This window comes from Vanellus vanellus (assembly GCF_965231255.1).
Source record: "Vanellus vanellus genome assembly, chromosome: 2".
Lineage (NCBI taxonomy): Eukaryota > Metazoa > Chordata > Aves > Charadriiformes > Charadriidae > Vanellus > Vanellus vanellus.
Window position 1 is genome coordinate 12639457 of NC_138906.1, and position 22777 is coordinate 12662233.

Consider the following 22777-nt stretch of genomic DNA (forward strand, 5'->3'; position numbering starts at 1 on the left):
AACATGTCTTTAGCAGAATTTCATTTTTTTTTCCTGCTTCTATGTCACGCTTGTAAAGGTAGAGCTAAAATGAGAGCTTTTGTTATTCTACCTTTATTTACCGTTTGCCATACATTAGTACCAACCCCTAGTCATACAGCCAAGACAACACATGACTTAGGTGGCCAAACTTCCCACAGAATTGTTGTGAATAATCTTCAAAAGCCTCACAGGCTGACATTTCCTTGCACAAATGATCGTGCGGATATGAAGACATCCATAAGAATTAAATCCTTTCCTGAAGAGAAAAAAAAGAGTTACAATTTTAGGCAATTTATTTGTAACCAATAGTTTGACCTGCTCTAAAGTGTTCCGAGTGATGGATATGTCTCACCCTGCTGCTGTCTTAAAGGTGCAACAGAGTGATGGTGGAAACATTGGGGCCTTCAATCTTGAATGACTGTGAGCTCCATACTACTGCTGTTAGATTGGTTGCCAGAATGGCTTTGCTTTTTAATAGAATACTAATTTTTACATCAAGCTAGGCATAACTATAACAGGATGCTCGCTCTAAAATCTTCAGGGGACAGGTAATTGCTTAAAAAGTGGAAAAATTCAAAAGGGGAAAGAAGTCATGATGCAGTTATCTTCTTGGCAAACCTATTTACCTCAGCCCATCTAACAAGAAGTTTTTCCCCACCACACAAACACTGACATGCTCTCTTACACTTGGATAATATTTTTATGTTGAGTCAAATGCTGTCAATCTTTTTGAATAGTTTTGAGTTCAGGAGTTCAAACTGAAAATGCTTCAGAAAATGTGGTTTTGGAGAGCGTATTTTGGCTCATTAAAAACCAAAACACTGGCAACATTTGGAACTCTGTAGCTGACTGAAGGAAAGGGTGAGAGGTGCCTGCTGTTTAAGGCCACATCCAGTGGCTGCCATGCTAAATAATGTGTTTAAAGCACAATCTCCATCAGCGGCAAGCATTATGTAGCTAATTTCTTACATCATTGTTCTTTTCATTAATTAACATTTCTCAACCGTTAGTGCAATTATTGCAGTGCCTCCGTGCTGTATGTCTCTTTTCATGATTAATAAGGAGTCATTATATTTCCCTTTCCTGAAGCAGTCAATTAACACGGAATACTTTCCATTAATTACTGAATGTTTAAAACCAGCATGCTGTACCTGGAGAGCAATCTGCTCTAGGAACCTGTGACACCAATTGCTTTAAAAGTTCTCTTTAAATTTTATTCCAAAAACACAAGCAATTTAGCTGGCTATATTAATTTGCCTCCGAAGCAGGGCTGTGAATGAGAAACATCTTTTAATCTCATGCAAGAAAAGGCAGCCATCTGGCTGCTGAGGATTTCAGAGTCAGACTCTCCCCGTCTCCCTCTGTAAATGCAGGTCATTAAAGTAATGTGTTCATCTACATAAAACTCAAATGGAATATAAAAGGTAATATTTATATACAAACAATTTAGTCCCACAATTTAAACAGTCATTGGTTTTATGAAACATTTACTTTAGTCGATCAGATTTGCATAACTTCATTTGGGGAAAAAAAAGAGTGTGGTCATTCCTGCAAATAACATCGCTTTTAAAGACAAGAACTAGCTGCCTCTTTGAGTAAATATCTTATCACGATGCAAAATTAATAATGCAAGCTTACGAAATAGAGTTGAGTTCAGCTAACGGTACTATGCCTCCGACCAGCTTCTAAGGCGAGTAAAAAAATTAGACAGTGATATCTTTGTCCAGATGGAAACTTGTAAGATATCAGTGTTGTTTTCAACATTTGACATTTCCTTAAAAAAACCCACTTGTATATTCGATTGAAGGAGAGAAAAAAGCAGCTAAACAGAAAAACAACATATGTTCAACAATATTGGAATTTTAGCAATATGCACATCACAAGAAATCATCTGAGCTTTATTTACCAAAATAGGGGATTCTGTTCGGATCATAAATTACAAGGTAATAATGATTATTTAATTTACATTATTTGCAAGGAACCTGCCTTTTCTTTAGAGATATTTCTCTGCCTAATTTTGATCATGTTCATCCTAGTGTAAAAAGGGATTCGGATGTCAATGGAATTACATTATTGGAAATCATAGTATAAACATGATCAGGTCATCCCCTATGTATTAAAAGCATCTCATAAACATTCATTAGTTCTCACAATGCTGCTGTGAGGCAAACCCCCATTTTTATACACCCTGGGGAATCAAGGCAGAAAGGCAGTATGATTTGCTGAAGAATGCTGCATTATTTGGAGGCAGAGCTAGAGTCCAGTGCTTTTGGATGCAGTAGTTGTTCCTCAAGACAACCCTGTTTCCCCATCCCAAATGAAGTCCCAGGCAGGTGTGGGGGGCAATGAAACTTGTGTATCAGCCACGGTGGGTTTTGACTTCAAGGTATAAGTAGCTACAAGACAGGTTGGAAGAGGGGTCAGGCCAAAGAAACAAAGGACGTACAGGTTGTGAGAGCAAGCCGTGTCTGATGGGTAGAAAGTGGTGTAAAAAGAGACTCAAGCCAGAACCAGGTGGCATCCTAGGGCAGAAAGGACAGAGAAATCAGAAAAGGTGTCGACACCGAGAAGGTATTATTCTGTGGGAACTGCTTGGCGGGTCTCCTTGAGCAATGCCGAGGCTGGTGTCCACCGTGGTGGTGGTGGAGAAATGGGATGAGAGTGGTGGCACTGGCACCTGTATGCTGGCCACTTCGCAGTTCAACACACCACTGTTTTAGCAGCATCCATTCAGAGAAGAGGGATGAAAAAGCAGAGCAGGAGCTTTGCTTTCAAGTCTAGCCCAAGGCTGGCAAAGCGTTTGGCCACTTGGTTTGTTCTGGAAAGCAGCCCTAAGCATGCGCATGAGTCCCACAAAGTCAGTGCAAGTTCTAGGAAGAGGGGCCTTGTGCTGAGCTGGCCAAACCGAGACTCTTGCACTGCTGCTCTTGTCCTTCAGAGCACAGTAAAAGCACATTAATGATGGGTGAAATTTTCATCTACTCATTCTGCTTCTGCTCTGTGGATAAAAAGACCTACCTTGGAGGGCAGCCAGTTCAGTATTTTGCATATACAATAGATTTAACTGATAAATATTTGGGGAAAGGTCTTTTATCCTGTGTATTGCTCATCTCTGGACCAACACACATGGCTAATGCACCGACTCGTTCCTTTGATATCTGAACATCTATGGGATTATTTGTAGGTGGAGGATAGGGAAAGAACTGTCTGAGCAACAGTGAAACTATCGATAAGGGTGTTCATTTTTGAAGGAGCTATTTCTCTGCAGCCTAATTTAGGTCCATGAAAGTAGCTGTGTTCCCATCTGTAACAAAGTGCTCTCTTCAAATGTAGCTTTTCAAAATAAAATTATTATTCAGAGCAATGCAGTGTTACATTTTGGGTCCTCAATACATCAAAGTGACTTTTCTCGCTATGAGGAAATATGCTGGATCATTCTGAATTTTCCTAATTGTGCAGGATTTTAAGGGCTGTTTTCAAGGGCATGCATCTCTCTAATAACTTCTATGCTGTGCGCTCTGCAATAACCCTTCCAATAAAGTGAAAATCAACCCACTGCTCCCTTAGTCACAGATCTTATTTAAAAAGCCCAAAATCTTCAGCAGGCAGGATCAATAAAACCAAATGTCTCCCCTTTCCACTTAAATATGGGAGATTTTGGCGCTTTAAATGGAATGAAAGTATACCTTTCCTTTTGTTCAAACAGCAGATATTACTGCACTGTTTACAAAGACAAAATCCTGCGTCCAGTTTTCAATATAGATAATCCTTGAATAAATATATTTTTGCCTGTTTGTCAATCACGGAAATGCCAGCGACGAGCTGGGAGCCATCCCAGAGCAGGCAGCCTTCCTTTAATTAGAGGCTGTGCTCCCCCAGCCCCGGATGCGGGGCAGACTGGGAGCGAGCCCTTGCGGAGCCCCCACGCGCTCCCACGCTCCCGGCAGCCCGGGACCACCAGCGAGGTGCACGGGGAAATGTGTCCCCAAGTCGTAACCGCACGGCAGCCTCCATGCCTGCAAGCTGTAGCATCATCTCACCCCGCGAGTTGGCCGCAGCCCCGCAGCCCAGCCCCAGGACCAACTGAAATATGGATGATGCAACCACTGAGGAAGGGGCTTGGGGGCAAACCCGTGGGGGTGCAAAGGGCTGCAGCCTCACACGGGTCTTCACGTGGCTCCTCGCCCATCGCTGAGACACAGTGTGACACCTGGGGCCCCTTCGCTCAGTATCTCCAGCATCGGTTTGCACACAGCGTTACTCAAAGGTGAATGCTGACACGCTCCTGCCCTCGAACCCCTTCAAAGCTGAGATGTGGAGAAGTTGGCACGATGCTTCAAAACATCTCAGGGAACTGTGCCCACCTGCCATTGAAGCTTGGTGAGACTGAAGTGTCTCCTTGGGACCTTTGGAAATTTCGCCCATTAAAAATCACTGCTGATGAATCTCAAAGCTTATTTTGTTAAGGCTTTTTATAAAAGACACTTTTTTTTTTAGTCATTATTAAGAGCTTTATGTCTTACCCGCTTGGTGGTGTTAACCTCCTGTACCACAGTTTCTATTACCAATATTTCCAGCTATGCTTCACACAATATAAATTGTTATTCATGGTGGTCTGTGCTCAGCAGAACACCTGTGGTGTTCCTATTTATACGACCGTTTAGCTATTATTGGTTTGGAAACTGGAACTACTGCATTAGTTTTTGATCTGTATTTTAGCAGTAGGTGGTTTATATATGTTTTCTGGAACGTAACTTGTGGTGAAAGATTGAAATTGAAATCTCAGTCACACAGAAAGGGGTTAAGAGAGAGAATTACAAATCATGTGCACAAATCATCTCTAATTGAAGATCTGGCTGTGTTAATTGATTTTCATTTACATTAGTATGCAGCCTTTGCAGTAGCTTTTCTTGAGTTACCTTGTCAGGCTCAGTCGTCTGTTAACCGTGGCTCTGGTGGACAGGCTAACACCGAAATAGATCTAAGAATGCCATTTTCTAAAACTGACTTTTAGTCTTGCATTTTTACATGCTACATTTAAATACAACTTAATGTGCTCAAATCATCTTGTAAAATGCTACCTCAGACTCCCACCGCTACATCCTGAAACAAGTGCCTTAAAACTATATTACCTTGCAACACTCTGAACATATTCTCAATAAAAACTCCTTCCTTTTCTCTAGCGCGTGGGCCCAAATAATCCACAAACCTTAGCCACGGGACAAGAATAGACTGGCAATGCTGTAATGCAAAGTTTGGAGGTCCTTTGTTATGGTTTGTGTTGTTTTACAGCTGAGATATAATTTAGAAGTTCAAGGTCTTATTTAACCTCTGGGCTTAATGTCACTGTTTTTGTGAAGTATGAGGAAGCAGAGGCAAGAAAATACTTTTAAAGGTGACCTTTTGAGAAGTGGTACTAAGAAAACAATTTTAAGGCCAGAGCTTACAAAACAAACACTGAATTCTGGCTTTTATTTGATGTGTAAAGAGAGTGTTTGTGATGAGCGTTCCCTCCAAATCCTGCACCTTGCAAAGTACGTTCCCCAAGCCTGCGCCCTGCAAGAGGGTGATGCAGATGCCCCACTTCTGAAAGAGGACAAGTGCCCATGGCTCATGTGTCTATACGCTATTGGTGTGTGTAGATGCAAGTTCGATGCACAGAAAGCTGGCATCTCTCCAAAGTAAACAGATTAGTCAGATATCAACTGAGCGTGAACACGCTCTGCCCTGGCCATAGCGTGAGGTCCCCAGTCCCCTTGCTAAGGTCTATCAAGGAAGAGGGTCTTGGGGAAGAGCAGTGCGCTGCAGAACTCAGTCTCTAATGGTGCATCCAGAGAAGAACTAATTTTTTAAATAGATCTTAGTGTTGAGTGGTTGGACCAAGATCCTCACGATAATTTGCATGCAGAAGGTAGCAGAGGTGATGTGGTGACATAGGACCTGGGAATGCCTGTTTATGCTATGGGTCTGCTGGGCTGTGGAGTGCTGTGGTGGCCTCCTCCTCATGCTCCCAGCACTATTGCACTTCTCTACCAAACCACAGGCAATGGCAACCATTAAACCCTTCTGTGCAGGTATTTGGTGGAAAACACCCTGCTATTTTGGATTTTGGACACTGGGAGAAATAAATTCTCCAGTTTCTCTGCATGGAAGAAGAAGGGACCCAGGCGCTGGCAATGAGATGAATAAACTCGATGCTCTCAGAGCCCAGAACAGGAAACTTTATACAGAAGGGAGGTATATGTTGTCAAATTGAGGGCATGGTGGGCCTAGGGGACGAGCCATGGTGGAAGGAGACTGGCCTGAAACAGTTCTCATGAGTCAGAGGACAACGCGTATGGAAGGGAAGGCAGTTTCTGTACTCTGTGGCAGACTCTGAATTTCCCCTACAAGTCTCTCCAGAGGGGTGATGGACTTGAGCACGAGATGTACATCGTTCTTTCATATTTTGTCCAGTCTTTCAGATTTCCTCTGCTGTAGGAATAAGAAGTAGAGACATTTGGAAACTCTTATTTTATATACGCTTCCATTTCATTGTGTGAACTATCACCTGCAAATCTGGCATACACGTACACGCCTGGTGTGCTGTGGGAAGCCAGCAGTGCTGTGCAGGGGAGAGGAGAGGCTCAGCACTGGGTTGGCTTTGTGCCGCAGAGACCATGTCACCAAAGGGGACACAGAAAGCCAGTGTCCCTGAGGCCCCAGGGTGCCAGAGGGGTGCTGCAAATCCCACCCCTGCAGCTGGTAGGAACTTGAGCACCTCTCAGTGCTCACTGATCTGAACATTTCTGAGGGTCCAAGACAGAATTTAGTGCTTAACTTTCCTAATGTTTAGTTATTGCATTTAGATCCTCAAAGAGGAGAGATATCTCTAGAGATATCCTTGCTTTTTACCTAATTGTGTGTGCTTGTGTGTGCGTGTGTGCGTGCCTGTGTGAGTACGTGTGTATATATGTCAATTTTCCTTCAAACATTCATCTGCTCCTGAACAGCAACTGCAGAGACTTCCACCACCAGCAACACTAACCTTGCACCGACCTTCTAATAGGCAAAGGTACGAGCTGTTCCTGCATCCAGCCTTAGTGTGAGAGAGGGAGATGAAAAGAGGTTTAATTTGGCTCATTGTATGAATGGGTTTGCTGTCACAAAAAGCCTAAATTCTCTTAGGGCTGTGATGTCTCTGTTGACATAAAGGTCTTAATACAGGTTATGATTAGCATCAAGAAAATGTTAAATGACACAATTTTTTTCCCCAAACAGCTGATAATTTTCAAAATTATTTTTGCTTATGATATTGCTGCTTTTTCGCAAGTGTATACAGCGTACATTACAGAGGAAAATGAAGGTCGAAATCTTACATATTAGTGTAATTAATGAACTATGGGTCTAAAGAACATGGTTCAGTCCCAAAATCTATGGCACTGAGAGGCCAAACTCCCTTCAGCTGCATTGTGAGACTCACAGAAGCTGGGAGTGTAAAAGCCAACTCTTTCTTAGGGTGGGTTATTTGGGGAGCCACAGAGCCCAAACTTTAAATTTGCACATATAAATGCATAAGTTTTTAAAGCCAGAAGGAACCACTAAGATCTAGCCTGACCTCCTTTATAATGCAGTCGCGGAATTTCACCTCGTAATTCCCTGCCTCAGCCAAATAACATGAGTATTCATGCCAGAAGTGTTTGTGCTTTAATTCAGTAAGGGAATAGGTATGATACCAGGCTGTTTATCCTGCAATCTCAACCCAGCCACAGAGCCCAAGTAATGCATACCAAGCATCAAATTCTCTCAAACTTGTGATGATAGTAATAAAAATTGCTAAATGCCTTTGAATAACAAATAAATCTGATTAAACCACTCTCTGCTTATGGCTATCCTGTGAGCAAGACAGAACATAAATCGTTAGATGCATGATTTATAGAATATTATTCACTTTTCTGAGTAACTCTCTCCGTTCTTGGTCTTTGATATTCTGATAGCAATGTCCTTTGCAAATAATGCAAAATGATGTATATTTTAGCAGCTACTAGCTAGATTCTCAAGAGGAAACATTCTCTAATAGCCCAGTGCTCCTGAGGGGCTTTTACAAGCAATAAAATCCAAAGCATACAAGCCAGATTTTTGTCAAATCTTGCTTATACGAACATGAATTTCAGCTTCGGAGATCTTTTTTTTCTCATTGCGAGACAAGTCCGGATGATGCGCAGAGTCCTGCATCCTGCAGACATTTGAAGAGTCAACTGTCTACGTGGTAGAGCAAATATTTGGAGTCTGAAGTGTGTCACAGAAATCACCTACTGATCTCTTCAGTGGGGGCAGGAGCAGGGAAAGGGCCCTCACACAGCAATTTCCTCATCCACTGAACTCCTTTCCTGCCTGTACTTTCTATGGCCAGAGGCAAAGGCGGCAGAAAACAGCCCTGTACCTGGTGAAACAAAGGTCAGGCGAAGAAAGCTCTGATTTCTTCCTCTTACAGGTGAGGACAAGAAGGATAAAAATTGATTGTAGATCATATTTAATGTGGTAAACTGAAATCTGGGGGAAAGTTTATTGCAGATCTCCAAACCTCTTCTCATCACTCTGTGCCAAGCTCTACACAAAATTACTAGCAGCCAAAAATCTCTGGCAACATCGTCGCCAGTGACCAGCCCTGAGGGCACTGCTTGTTTTCTGCCACGCAAAAGATGTTTTTGTGAACATTTCTTGCGGTGTTGGTGTTTTGTGATTCCCAAAGCAGAACTTGTGAGCCCAACAGAAGTTATGACACAATATGCGTACTTAGGAGCCTAGTGGAAATAAAATTGCAAGACGAGGTCTCACAATGTGACTGGGAGAGAGAAAGGACGGGAAAGGCATGAGCTGCAAGTGCAGCTGGGCTTGGGAATGTCTCTAGAAAGCCTTGGGCACTCCCTCCAGAAGCTTTCAGACCCTTCACCGTAGTAGATGCCATAGCAATGCCCCCAGCACTCTCTGGACTGCATTTGCCTTTCTCAGTTTCCCACGTGAAATGGTATTTGTTTTTACATTCAACTCCATGCTTTCTACTTCACTAACTGAATTTTTCTCCTCAAAATCCCTGTTTGGGCCCCTCTTTGGTTTCTGTCACTTCTAGGTGCTGGAGGTGCCTGCACCAGACCCACAAATAACCTCTTCTATAATCATTTCCTGTCTCCATCCTTACCCCTTATTAGGAACAACCACTCCATCTTCCTTGTAACCTTCATTGATTTCTGAATCTCTTCACTCTCTTGATTTTTTCTCTTCATCTCCTTATTCAGCAGTTTTTCTACCCATTTTCCCTGTAGCAGAGCTCTTAACCTCACCAAGGAGCCCACAGTGCTTGGAAGCATCCAAACTTCTGAAGCATTTGTAGTGCCACAACACTACCACCATTCCTACAAATGTTGCTTTTCCCATCCCTTTTCTCGGCCTCCTTTTAAACTGTCCCTTACTGGTGACAGCAAACATTTGCTTTTCAAAGCAGGGAATAATGATTGCTGATTTTTTTTTCTTTGTCTTGGAAAATACGATGCCCATTTGAGTTACAGTGCAAATAAATAATAAAATTGCAGTAATTAATACAATATTGCAATAATAATACCAAAGATGAGAGCGGGAAGATTTTTTTTATCCGGGAAAAACTTTGTGGTAGACTTTTTTTTTCTTCACAGACTTGAATGCTCTTTAGATATGTGGCAACAAGGAAAGGATTCACTGGAAGTGCTTAGCAGATGCGCTTGGAGAAAACCCAGCTTCCGAGACTGTGCATTGCAGCCAACATCCCCATCAAGAGCAAATACAATACCATTTGCAAAGCTGATATTTAATTCACTGGCTAATGACATTCAAAACCACAGAGAGTGCGATATTTCCACTCTCAAACTTACATTTGTTTTGTTTTTTGAGTCCGTATGAATCTGAATTTGGAAAACCCAACTGCATCTAAAACCAGTGCAGGAGATCCACTGAAAACAGTTTGGGTTTTCTGTTATCTCTTTACGAGTAAATGAAAACATTAAAGCAGAAGTTGCTCTTTATCCTTCACACAAACACAACAGTTGTGACGCTTACACTTAGCAGAGGGTGGATTTTGTGAGTCTGGTAGTGTTTCCATTCGCTGGTTCAGTCATACATTTTTCTGCCAAAATGGCAGGCGTTGCTAAGCCCACAGACTAATTTAACTTCGGTAGGTCATCCGGTCAAAGCCAAGAGCAGAATTTAAGCATTTGCATTAAACAAAAGCTTTATGCTTTTTTGAAAGATCATTGTTATATTGGTCTTTCATAATTGGGCCAAATTCTCTGCTGATGTAATTTAACTGAGTTCTTAGGCATGATATTCCAGCAAAGAATGTGATCATAACATTTACATGTTTATAGCTATAATATAACGTATTTTACATGTAGAGCTGCATCTATAGCTAATGCACATCATATAGCTATAATTATGAGCACAAGTATACATACATGTATAGATATATACTAATAGTATAACAAGTATGCATCCAAATGCACACACTTTGTTTTCAGTTTGTGATAGCCATCATTTGCAATTAGTTAATGCCCTAAACTAGAATGGTGAATCTGTTTACATTTTACGTGCCACCATGGAATAATTTTGAAATATGTATTATATGGCAATTATTCTACATAAATATATGCTGTATTTACAGGACAGAGCTGAAAGCCACAGAGAGGGCCGTGAGATGAAAGTTCTGCAACAACATTCAAAATAGTAGAAATATTCCTAGCAGCTTTTAGGGCACTTAATCCAACGGGGTGCAGATGAGCTAAGTTTATCTGCATGATGTTTGTTTGCAAGTTTTGGGGTAAATGATCCAGTAAGAGCAGAGTGGATGTATTTTATTTGCACACTGAAATTCTACTGGCAAAAATGCTGCAGAGAGGGTTTATATTTTTGTCACACTGTAAAAAGCAACTAACGACCCATGGAGAATTTGGGAAAATGTCCTATTTACATTCCGTCCTATTTATACAGTTTGTTTTTGCATACAAAGAAGGTCTTTGTTTCCACAGGGTTTGTCAGCACCTGCGAGTTATTCCCCACTGGTAGCCACAGTCCTCTGCGGCACCAAGCTTCATTTTCACATGCAAAGAGTTTTGCGACGTATGTACATGAGGTGCTACAGTACCTGGCGATTTTGTCTGTACAGGACATGGTGATGAGCTGCTCTCCCAGCAACACGCCGTCCCACGTCTGAGCCGCGTTATGACAGCGGACGGGTATGGTTCCTTCTCCAGACTCAATCTTTGTTCGGAGGTGCCCACGGTATTTTCTCACTATGTGCTTGCTGCTGTTCACTGGGCAAAATAAACACAAGATTGGCAATAATTAAATGTTTTTAGAAAGAAACTGAGAGGCTGTGTTGATGTCATAGCTTGCATTTGCAGAACCACCTGTGGAGGTCCTTCAAATTGGATTCAAAATTAGATGAGATGGCAGCCCAAGAAAGCAGCACAACGGAGAAAAGCACGTGCTGCCTAGCATGGTTGTCTTTTCACATCCATCAAAACTTTCACACAGCACACGCTGAGCTCATGTTCCCATTTCCATTCTCTTCCATACTTAAGAAGAACAGAGGTGCTCTGGTTTTTAAAGAAACAACACGATTTCTTGTTTTTAACCCTTGCTTATAGGATTGAGCTGTGTCAGGGGAACATTTGGAAAACCTTGGTTCAATGAGTGTGATCAAAGCCTGCCTGACCCAATCCAGTCCAATACTCTAGTGTGACAGTCAGCAGCATTTTCTGAATAATGCCAGAACTGAGGTTCTGGTTTGTTATAATGAAATTTCACTGAAAATTCTTGAAAGCTAAAGTACTAAACTCTGGATCAAACACAAATCAAAACTTGGTAATTATTCATTGCTTGCTGAAATTCCCTCTATAGTGTCCCTAAGGTGAGGTACACTCTTGCCTTGTGTCATACCGATACCTTTTCTGCAATCACCGTCCATCACTTGAGTGATATTATATATTTGAGTGCAAGGCAGCTGCTTTCGGGGTGGCGCAGGGCAAGAAGCTAACACACTTGTCCCGCGCTGCAGTGAACTTAACCGAGTCCTGCCTATATGCAGTAAGCGTAAAAGATAATGACGTTTCCAAAGTACTTCTTCATGTTTTAGAAAAGAGAAAACCTGAAGTTCATTATCAAAGTCTCTCTTCCCCTCTTTATGCTGCTACTTTGTCCCTGGCTATTTTGGTTGTAAAAGAACAGCAAGGGTCAGCTCTGGGTCTGCTCCCTGTCTTACCCTCAGAGGGTTTCACTGGAGGGCTCCTTCTCTATGGAGCAGACCTTTCACAATTTCCCTCCAGCCCAAAGGAAAATAATGAAAGATGGTACACAATAGCTTTTGCTTTCAAGGAAAAGGCGCTCTGCTTCTACAGACATGAGATTTTTGCCTATATTTCCAACCGTCCCATGTATTTTTCCATGGCCTGCCCCTCAGCTGGACCAGAAAGCTCCTGCTTGTGAAGGTAATGCTCCTCAGCCTTCAGTGGGCTACAGGGCTGCCCAGGTTGGCAGCACCGAGTAACGTTGGGGTGTCACAGGTCGCGGGGCTGATCGAACCTCTGGCCGCGAGCAGCTGGCTCTGTGCACGCTCCCCAGCCGCACGCTCTCTCCCTCTGTTATTTTTTACCGTCTTTGCTTTGTATGACCGTTATCTGTGCTGCAAGCTCTGGTGGAAGCAATTGATTGACTTTGGCTGCTGCCAATGGATGGTTTACAGAAAGGGAATGGGAAAATAAATCTCTTTAGCCCCTTGGGATTAGTGGAGGTAGTGAACACGTGTAGAACAGCGGTCAGCTGTGACCCGCCAGCAGACGTGTGGCTGAGCCCCCAACGATCATTCCTTTGCTTCCTTCCTGCTTTTCTAAAATTTAAGATGGGGATGTGTGTGCCAGCAGCGAACTGGACCAGGTTTCAACTGGATCGACTAGCCATGGTTGAAACAAATTCCCATCCAAAACCAGGTTCCATCATATCCAAAATGTTCGCAAATACTGCAGGGTTTGGTTGTGCTGCTTCAGGAACCGAGTCTGGGGGAGAGTGGTTATGGCACTGCCATCCCCATCAGCAGCGGTTTCCTGGTGGGGACCGTGGGGGTCCCTGTGCCCAGTTGTCACAGAGCACCTCACAAACTGAAACACTGCAGTAGCCACCAGACTTGAAGTATCGAGGCTTCTCAAAGCTCAGTTCTGAGGGAAACTGGGAAGAGCCAATGGACAAATAAAAAATTCAATAAGCAAAAATGCCGAAGTCTCAGAAATTTCTCAGATCCCTCTCCCCTCAAATTGCTGGGCTATGTCAACACTGTTGGGCAACCATTTTCATGGCCATGTGTGCTGATCTTGTGCACATTCTTCTTGTCTGGGATGCCTCCTGCAGTATCCTTCAGAGGATGCTATTCGGATGGGATTAGTTATCTGGGAACTGGTCCATATTTTTCTTGGGACTCTGTGGGGAAACTAATTTTCTAAAAACTTCAAGCAGTGGTGAGAAGCATTTTTTATTACTAAACCACAGAGCCGTGGGGAAGGTGCCATGAAATTTGGACAACAAAAGGAGAATGTGATCACTTCTGCTTAGCAAACACATCTAGCTGAGCAACGGCGAAAAATGTACAGCAAAACCACTTTGCCTTAGTCTGCACACACCGAGAACTGATGGCATGGCAGAGCTAGACCTCTGCCAGGGAAGCACTGAAGAGTGACTCAAGAGACTGTTGCTGTTTTGGCTGGAAGAAAGCTTGACTTGAAGCAAATCACTTCTCTTTTCCTAAGCTTTCCCGCAGGTATAATGAATATAATGATGCTTCCTTCTTCTGCAAATTCATTTTAAAGGTACTGCTTAAGAACTATTTATGAAAAACAGATGCTATCCTTTCAATAAAGATCTACCACAGGAGTCTACCTGCTGGAAATCCCCCAGAGCAAAGTGAATTTTTAGTGTTTATTTCTCCGTCTTTTTTTTTTTTTTTAGAAGAATATTTTCTCTTGCTACACCTTTCTTTCCCCATTTCCCTTCTCGCTCTACATCCCTCTCGCTTTCTCAGCTCCCGCTCTGACCGTCCCCTAGATTACTCTCTTTTTCAGGCAGTTCACCGTGTTGATACACCTACATTTTGCATACATGCAAAGGGACCTGTAACTGCCAGGGAATTTTAGTGACTACATGACAAGATAAGCAGCCTATCATTTATGTGACTTTGATTTCACTGTGTAAATATTACCTAGTGAGGGGCAAAGCATCCCACAATGTGCTGACAGAGATAAGGAGCCAGTTCAGGGGAAGAAAAAGCAGCAGCCTTGCAAACAACTGTTGAGCACTTGGGGAATTTAACTCACTGGCCAACAATCTGGGGGGAGAGGCATCCGAAACATTTCTGTGAGTTTGGGGGGTCTGCTTATTTGATTTTTTATTTGTCTGTTCAACGTTCTCAGTTTCCCTGAGGACTGAAGGAAGTACAAAGGCCAAAGCACTCCGCATCTGGTTGTTATTGTAGCATCACAGCCCCGGACTGCAAGTACCAGGAACTGAATAATAAAGTTTTTAAAAGCCTTTAGGAAGTGTGTGCAAGTGCACAGATCGTCTCAGTTTCCGAATGCTCATATTAACTCGGCTCGCGTGTCAAACTTTGCTCCCCATCATGCGCGCCCTACCCGGGGTGCAGCCGAGCAGGCGGCATTAGCTGATAGGATTCAGGCAGCTGTGGCCAGCGTACGCTCACCCTGGGATACACTTCCACAGCACTGATAAGGGATTTTAGCTGCTCAACTGCTATTAAATTCAGTGGATAGGGTGTGACTAAAACCCTGTGCTGTACTGCCTGTCTCAGGCTGCTCACATTGCTGGGACAGCCGGCACACATGCTCCGAAAGATGATCTGTAGCATTTATATAAAATACTAATAACTCAAAGCTCTGAATGCTCTCAGATTGCCAATGATTAAATAAATCCACATCTGCAATTGGAACGCACTTAGCTCTTTTTTAGCATGTCATTAAGTAGCGCAGGAAGATATAAATATTGAACAAAGAAAAAGATGAGGCTCTGTGTGTTTTACTGAAGCCGCAGACAGACCCTAGCACATAAGCTGCTTGCCAACAGCAAAAAATGCAGTCCACTTGCTGGCACACCCTGCTACAGATCATTTTAAAGCAGTCTCAGACATATATTTATTTATGCAAGTTAAAGTCACAAACTACAGCCTACTGCTGTTCTGCTCTTCGGTATGATCAAAGCATCAGCGACTATGAGCATTTCTGATCTTTGCTGTGCTGGTTCTCCAACTGCTTAATCTTAACTAATTGCAGGGGAGAAGGCGTCTGAGGATGCCACTTCAACCAGAACAAAATGTCAATTCAAACCGGAATTGGAAAGGACAAATTTAAAAATCATTTGGAGTGGATTTATGATGTGTGCTACATTCAGATGGGGAAATTACTCCTGACAGTTCCTAAGATAAAAAGGCGCTTGGATTATTAATTATTGGATTAGAAATTTACACAGGTGCCTTGTATTTAAAATCAGTGAAACCCACTGATTTCAAGGCTCACCCCTCATTTTCATATTTTTTCCAGGACCAGTTCTGGCTCAAATGGTAATAAAAAAAGCCACTCCATATTTATTATTCAGTTGAAGAGTGAAGAGGAAATGGACGGTGATTAAACAGAATCACACGAGTAAAGCTCTGTCTGAAATTCTGCATGACTGCCTCAGAGGTTCATTTTCTATTTCCCTGCTTCAGTGGAGGCTGTTCTCTCCTCATGAAGGAAGAAATAAAACAGCCTATCTTGCATTTTTTCAGTGCTGGACCCTCCATTCATCAGCATGGTTTGTAAAGCTTCCTTAGAGCGGTTTGAAACAAAGGGGTGGAAAGAGAAGTGTTAACATCTGACTGCCTTTGTATTTTGACGGTTATTAGAGACGCACTTTCCTCAAGCAGATGCTGAATAAATGTACAATATTACTTTTTCTGGAGTTGTTGAAGTAAACATCAGCAAACTGAAGGCTTTGGATGTGTCTCCTTTACTGGGTAGAGTGGCTGGTCAGATAAACCTCTGCTGTGTCGTGCTTTGGTGACCAGCAGACAGCAAGGCTAAAATGCAATGGACCAGCTTTTGAAAGCAAGAAACTTTAGGGATATTCCAAAAGAAGACTGGATTTAGGAGGAAAGAATATGGTAGGATTCATCACACTGTCAGCTGGGCAGGTAAAAGCAGTGGTCTTGTCTGAGGGTCTACAGAGCTGCCTCTGCGGCGAGTGCGGGGATGCATCTTTCCCAGGAGGGGACACAAGCACCCGCCTTGCACGGGTGAAAAGTACATCAAGTTGAACCCCTTAAAGTCAATATATGCTTTCAAAATGTAGTCCAGGAGGCCTATCGCATCTGAATGCAGCCCCAGGGGAGGAGCTCCTCTGCTCACCCCCAGAGCCATGTAGCACCTATACCACTCTTGGCAGAGTTCGGTTCAGAGCTGGGGTATGGACCTTATCATTAAGCCCTCTATACAAATATAAATACTGAATACATACTTTATAGGAGAATGTTACAAAACCTTAGAAACCTGTAATGTGTGGAACAGAAATTAACAGTTGAAATTAAACTTCTTTACCTTTTCCCTCCTCCCTGCATCTCTCTTGGCTGAAATCCTGGCTTCGGGCAGCAATCGGGTATACCATGACCTGATAAAAGACGCTACCTTCAGCGTGTTATTCTTTCTGCTCATCACTAATTTTCGAATGACATTTTTGAGTCTTTCTACATCTTCCATAATTTTTCACCTGCCAATAGTTTCAAGTGATGTACAGACAAGGTGTGAAGGCAAAGGCAATTGGCTCATTCATAGCTCATCAATATGTGGTGTTTAATCCATAAGAAGACTCAGTGATGGGAAAAACTTGAAGTTTGAATCCAAAAGAACAGAAAGAAAATGACTGCACTATTTGTCCTTATCAGTTTTAACTACATACTCATTAAATTATGATTTTTGGTTTGAGCTGTGTTGTTAGTAAGTGTGGGAAGGGTGTAAAATGGTACTCCATCATAGTAAAGTTCATCACCGAGCGTTTTAATGAAAACTCTTCATTCTGGTCTATCAAAATGCCTTCATATATGATCACTGAGGGGCAAAATTTCATCTGTTCAGGTGACATAGCATTTTACAATGAGTTTTTGTTATTTTTGTAGACTAATATGAAATGTTTTGAATGCTTACCCTGGGGAGAGGTGCTAGAATGTCTTAATGAAACTAACTACTGGAGGGGAGAACAGCACTCCAACACATGAAAACCATTGTGCAATTGGGCTAACTTCTACATAAGCCCCAGTCTCTCAGCAAGTTTAACCCCGTGGGGCAAAAAACAATTAATCTGAGAAACAGATCAAAATATGTACCCTACAAACTAGTTTTCTCTAATGTCTGTCTTTAAGGAACCCCTGCTTATCAAAATGTAACTAGTTAAAATTCTGTGTCAAACAATTTGTTGGCAATGGAGTCACGTGCTGTTTCCTCTGAGAGTTATAAGTAACTGTTACAGGCAAAGAGGAATGAGCAGTACTGGGTCAGGCATGGGGGAGATCCTTCATGCCACCTACAAACCCAGGCTGCAGACTCCAGCCTGCAGCAAAAGTGCATTAATATGTTGAAGCCAAAAGCAGGAGATTTATCAGCGGAATTAAGATTCTGTGCGTGTGGCAATCAAGGAAAGTACAACTCAAACACTTCAAGATTATTATTTTTAATTACTAATTGCTCCTCTCATCTAAAATCATATGTGCAACGCTGTTGCTTTGGAAGTGCAGCTGCCCCCGTGGAGCAAAGCCTACAGACCTGGCCTCTGAAGCCTTCGTGAGCCTCGTCACCAGCCACAGAGGCACATTTGCTGGTCTCCAGCAACGATCATCTCGTCTTTGACACTGTGGGAGCTGCTGCTGGTGCCCTGGGTCAGCAGCCAAGCAAAGCCGGGGCAGTGGCTGGAGACTGCACGCAGAGAGTGAGATGCCCCATCAGTTGGTGGCCAGTGGGGAACAATTGTTCACCTATGTCCTATGCTATGCATCGTTGTACCGTCTTCCTATTTTTTTTTTTTTTAATTAAAAATATTTTCTTTTAAAGCTAGGCTTTATCTTTTAAATATACTTTTGGTAAAAATTTGTCAACATCGCTGGAATTGCCCATTTGGTGAAAATTCCCTCCCCTGCCATGTTTTAATCAAAAAGTTTACACAAACATAAAGGGAATGTGTTATTCATCATAACCCTTTTCCTTTTATCAACAAAACATGCTGTTATTCATGTGGCTTTGGGATTTTTGTTGTTGTTTGGAAATTGAAATCTTCGAGAGTGATTTAAGAAAAATGTTGTGAAAGAAGTCAGCAAAATATGCCAAGAGAAAATGAACCCCATGAGACAGAAACAACAGCGATCTGACAATAATATTGACAGCTACGCAGCCCCCCTGTGGTTGGTATGAGCCTAGAGAGGCTGTGGTTCCCGCTGTACCACCAGACATACCCTAGTTAAACTTCCGCTTCTGGAGCCGTAGATGGAAATTACTGAGTAAAGTCCTACAGTCTGGCTGGAGAAATTCAGTCTAGATCATCAGGAAATGGTCCCCGTTGGCCTTAAAAGTCTATGGATCGTAATTACTAAATTATTCTGAATAATGGTATGACAGTGCTTAGAATATATAGTACTTTCCATTTTAATATTCAGCTCTGAGCACTAATTACCCTTCCTCAAAGTTGTGACAGCTGGATACCTTTTATTGCCATTTTACAGGTATGGAAAAAGAAATGACGAGAGTAAGGCGAGTTGCTCGAGGCTAGCTAGAGAAGTACCAGCTGAGTCATGGTCAGGATTAAATTGTTTGTCACTCTTACGCAGCTGTCTTCAGATTTCTCTCTTCATAAGACTCTAAGAAATCCCCCAGGATTCTAAGGATTTTCAAAAGTCCCACAGAGATCTTACTTGGACCTGGAGTTGCCTGACAAGCTTTATAAACCCCAGCTGATGAGCTGTACCTGTGACTCCCACCCTGTGGAAGGGTAAATTAGACCAAACTAGATCCGAGTGGGTGTAGTTTTTGCCCACAGGGATTTTCCCAGCTATGTTTTGATCTGTTCTGCCCAAAATGTGTGCTGCAATTAGGCACATATCTCTAGCAGGGTATGGGATGTTGGGGCAGCCCTGTCCAGGAGCACGTAGTCTCTTTGTCCCTGCTTCGAGGGACCTTGGAGAACCTCAGACATTATTATTCCTTTGGCTGGACAAATTCAGGGACAAACAGCTTTTCTTGGTGAAATTTTCTACTACTATTCTGAAAGCTTCTCAGCCATGGCCTTTTGCTGATTAATGTAGCCTTTTTATCGCATCTGAACATTGCATCCAAATGCAGTGTTTTACAAAGCAGCAAAACCCATAACAATGCAGAATCAATAAATACAGTGCAATTCCCTTTGGCGATTCAAGCATTCTGTTAAAATTAGGATCTGATTATAGCTGTGGAAACCTGCTTTCCTGAATCCTAACGAAAACATTTTGCTTTACATGAAAGCTTTTCAAAGCTGTGGCCAATGATGGCTTTGAGCAATCCATAGTTTCCAGCATATTCTTCCTCTTTTCCCAGATAGACACACACTGCACTGACACATCCTTCTAAAAAATCTTATTTTCTACTTTAAAACTCCCCCTGAAACAACAAAAACCAAAAAAGCAAAAGCAGCCAAGAATATCACAAGGAGAGGGAACTGGGACATTTTCAACGCATTGTCAAAGCCAAAGAGTTTTCTCGTGATGTATCAGTTCTGACAACGTTTTACAACAGAGACTGAAGAAAGGGAGCCGTCAAGCTCAGCCGATAGTGAATTCAGTGGACCTCAGAACCACGACTTGGGAAATAGAAGTTCAAGTTCCTCTTTGAGTCTCAGTGGCCTTGCATGAAAAAGCTCGCCCGGAACTAGGCATGGAAGGAAATGAAGTAGGGTTTTTTCTTTTGTTAGTGCGTTGCTGACCAGGAGACATGAAAAATACAGGATGCAATCCCACTTTCACACAATTGTTCTATTTCAAAAATTTGCCTGACAGGTTCTGGTTTCTTTCCAGCCAGTCACTACTTCGAGACCTGAAAGTTGTCCATGAAGTGAAGTGGTTATTCACTAGTCAGCTTTTGTAAAACTCTACTGAAAACCTAACTACCCAGCCTGGAGCAGATTAATAACACAATATGAAGCAATAGCAAACTTTCACACGTTGATTAATTGACACTGAAAGCTTTAGGACTTCCAACGTGGCAAAACAAGAGCCTCTTTCAGAGGTGCATTCTGGGGTCAAACATGATAATACCAACAATAAAACCATGAGCGCTTTCACAATCTCACTATACTCTTTCTAAGCCTGGACATCACTAGTTTCTCTGTCAGGTTCAGGGATTAGAGCTGACCTTAGGGATTGGCAAAAGGTCTAGCATGCCAGGCTGCGTAGAGCATCAGAACTCTCCTTTGGATTACCAAAATCGATGGGATTTCCAGCAGCCAGAACACCTGGATACATGCAGATCCTCTAGCACTGCTGCTCTGTCTAAGCAATGGGTCCATCACAATATGGAGATGCAACAGCTACTACTTCTGCAGCTTTTTCCTCGGGCGACATCAGAAGGGCTGCAGGGTTCACAGCAAAGGGCTTGGGCCAGTCCCCATCTCTACTTGTTCTGATCCCCCCAACATGAGTCTTTCCTCTCCTCTCTCCTCCATTCTCTCTTTCTCCTTCAGCCCTGAAGGAACAGAGAGCGAGTGGGAGATGCTGGAGGAGGAAAAGCTTCTTGTAGCGCTAGAGATAGGTCAAACCATTGTGTGCAGGTCCTGTGTGGGTGCTGTGCGTTGGAAGAAGGAGAGGAGCTGCACTCACCCCAAGGCTTTCCAGAGCCCCCCCCCCCACCTCTCACAAGCCTTACGTCACTGTCTCTTGCCCACTCCTCCATCAAAGCTGAATATCGCAGACCCTCTCCCCTGCCAAACTTCCCCATCCTCACCATGGCCATCCTGTCCCAGGCTCCCACTGATCCCTCTCATCCACACTTCCTTCTCCTGAAGTCCCTTTGCCCACCTTTCCCAGAAGAACACTCCCCCACAGTCCCTGCATGGACTTATGTTGGATGTTTGGGAGAAATCTTTGAACTGGCTACATGTAGTACCACCTCCACACTTGGAAAGCCCTGAGCTAAATGAGACGGCTGATCAGACCTGCGGTGCTTGGGGGGACAGAGGACGACTACATCTGGGCTAGGTTCTGCTGTTATCTTTGTCCATGCCGGCCAGGAGCACACTTGGCCACTGCTCCCAGCCACGGGTGATGTGTGTAAGTGATGGAGAGCGCTAACCAGAGGGGACAGTCCTGTGACCGTGCTTTTCCTCCCAACTTAACTTGAGTGAAAGAAGCCACGCTCTGAAACAGCATTTCAGCAGCCTGGGAGGATTGAGTTAGAAAACAGGGCAGTTACATATAAAACCAATGTCTGCTAACAATCCTGAGCAGGGATGTAAGCTCCTCGACAGACCAGCTTCTACTTAACTGTAGAAAGTCTTCACATTTCCTCTGTATTTACTTTGGTAAATGGAGGCTGTGTCAGTGGCACAAGCAGGAAGGGACGGTCGCTTCCACAGGACTTGATCTCAAAGGCAGCTGACGAAGGGTGCGGTGCTCACACCCTGAATCCAAACCTTTTGGATCCATCCCAGTCCAGTCTTAATGAAGCGAAAGGACAATTTCCTCTCACCTTCTTTAATAACCAGTTCCCTAGCCCCTGAAGTAATCCAACAGCCTCGTGCTGTGTCTTCAATTTCTTCAGCATCCTTTACATGACAAAGCAATCTGGGCTGGCCACAGTAATTCATCCAGTGCTAGGATTATTTCTCCCGAGGCAGTGTTCAGCGCTACAGCCTACAGTGTTGAGTGCATTTTTTTTCCTTCGTGTTACTTCCGGGCATGGTTCTCTATGATAATTTTGTTCCGAGATCCCCCAAGGTATTGTTCTGCTCAGTCATATGAAAAATAGGAAAATAATGCACCTTCACCCCAGTTCCACAGACGGGCCATTCATCAGCATAAAATCAACTTTACAACCTAGGAGAAAGCTGCTCCATGCACTGAATAGCTACGAATTTCCAGTATGGTCTCCCAAACTGCAGCAGACCAGCAGCTGTGACAGAGCAATACCATACCTGGGAGCACTTGTACAACAGAAACAAATAGTGGTGTCCAAGCCTAAAGGATGACCTATGGTTACCCTCGATTTTTGTAACAGGGGCAGAACATCAATTTGTTAGGGCCTGTATTTTCTTGTAGTTACTTATATCTAATTTCTATTCAGATCACTGAGTTATTTAGATGGTTCTTCTTGAAATGCTTTCCCCCCCTTATCATCTACTCACAAGAACAGAATTTGACTGTGTAAACAAAGCATAGGATCGGCAGAAGGAAGGCAGAGATTTCTTCCCCTTGCACATCCAATAACGTTCACCAAACCCAATGCTTTTGGGAGTGATTCTAGACCAGCTGGTGCCATAAGCATCCTTACTGTATTTCCATCCTGATACCTGCCCTACAGGACCCTGAATGCAGAGCTCTGGGGTTAAGAGTCTCCTGACAATCGCAGGAGATCGTTTGTGTCCAATGATCTTGGAGATGGACAGGCTCCTTAGATGGCCTCTGTTTGAATCTGGCCCTCTCCAGCCA

The 22777-nt window shown here is 43.1% G+C and overlaps 1 protein-coding gene across 1 annotated transcript in view; it reads right to left on the reverse strand.

The window, feature by feature from the left end:
• Positions 1–22777, reverse strand: part of ADARB2 (adenosine deaminase RNA specific B2 (inactive)) — a gene marked incomplete at both ends in the record, with an annotated part of 327918 nt that overhangs the window by 11082 nt on the left and 294059 nt on the right. The window contains one exon of the mRNA XM_082499565.1: positions 11171–11339. Coding sequence (XP_082355691.1) covers positions 11171–11339 — 169 coding nt within the window. The remainder of the gene's footprint in view (positions 1–11170; positions 11340–22777) is intronic.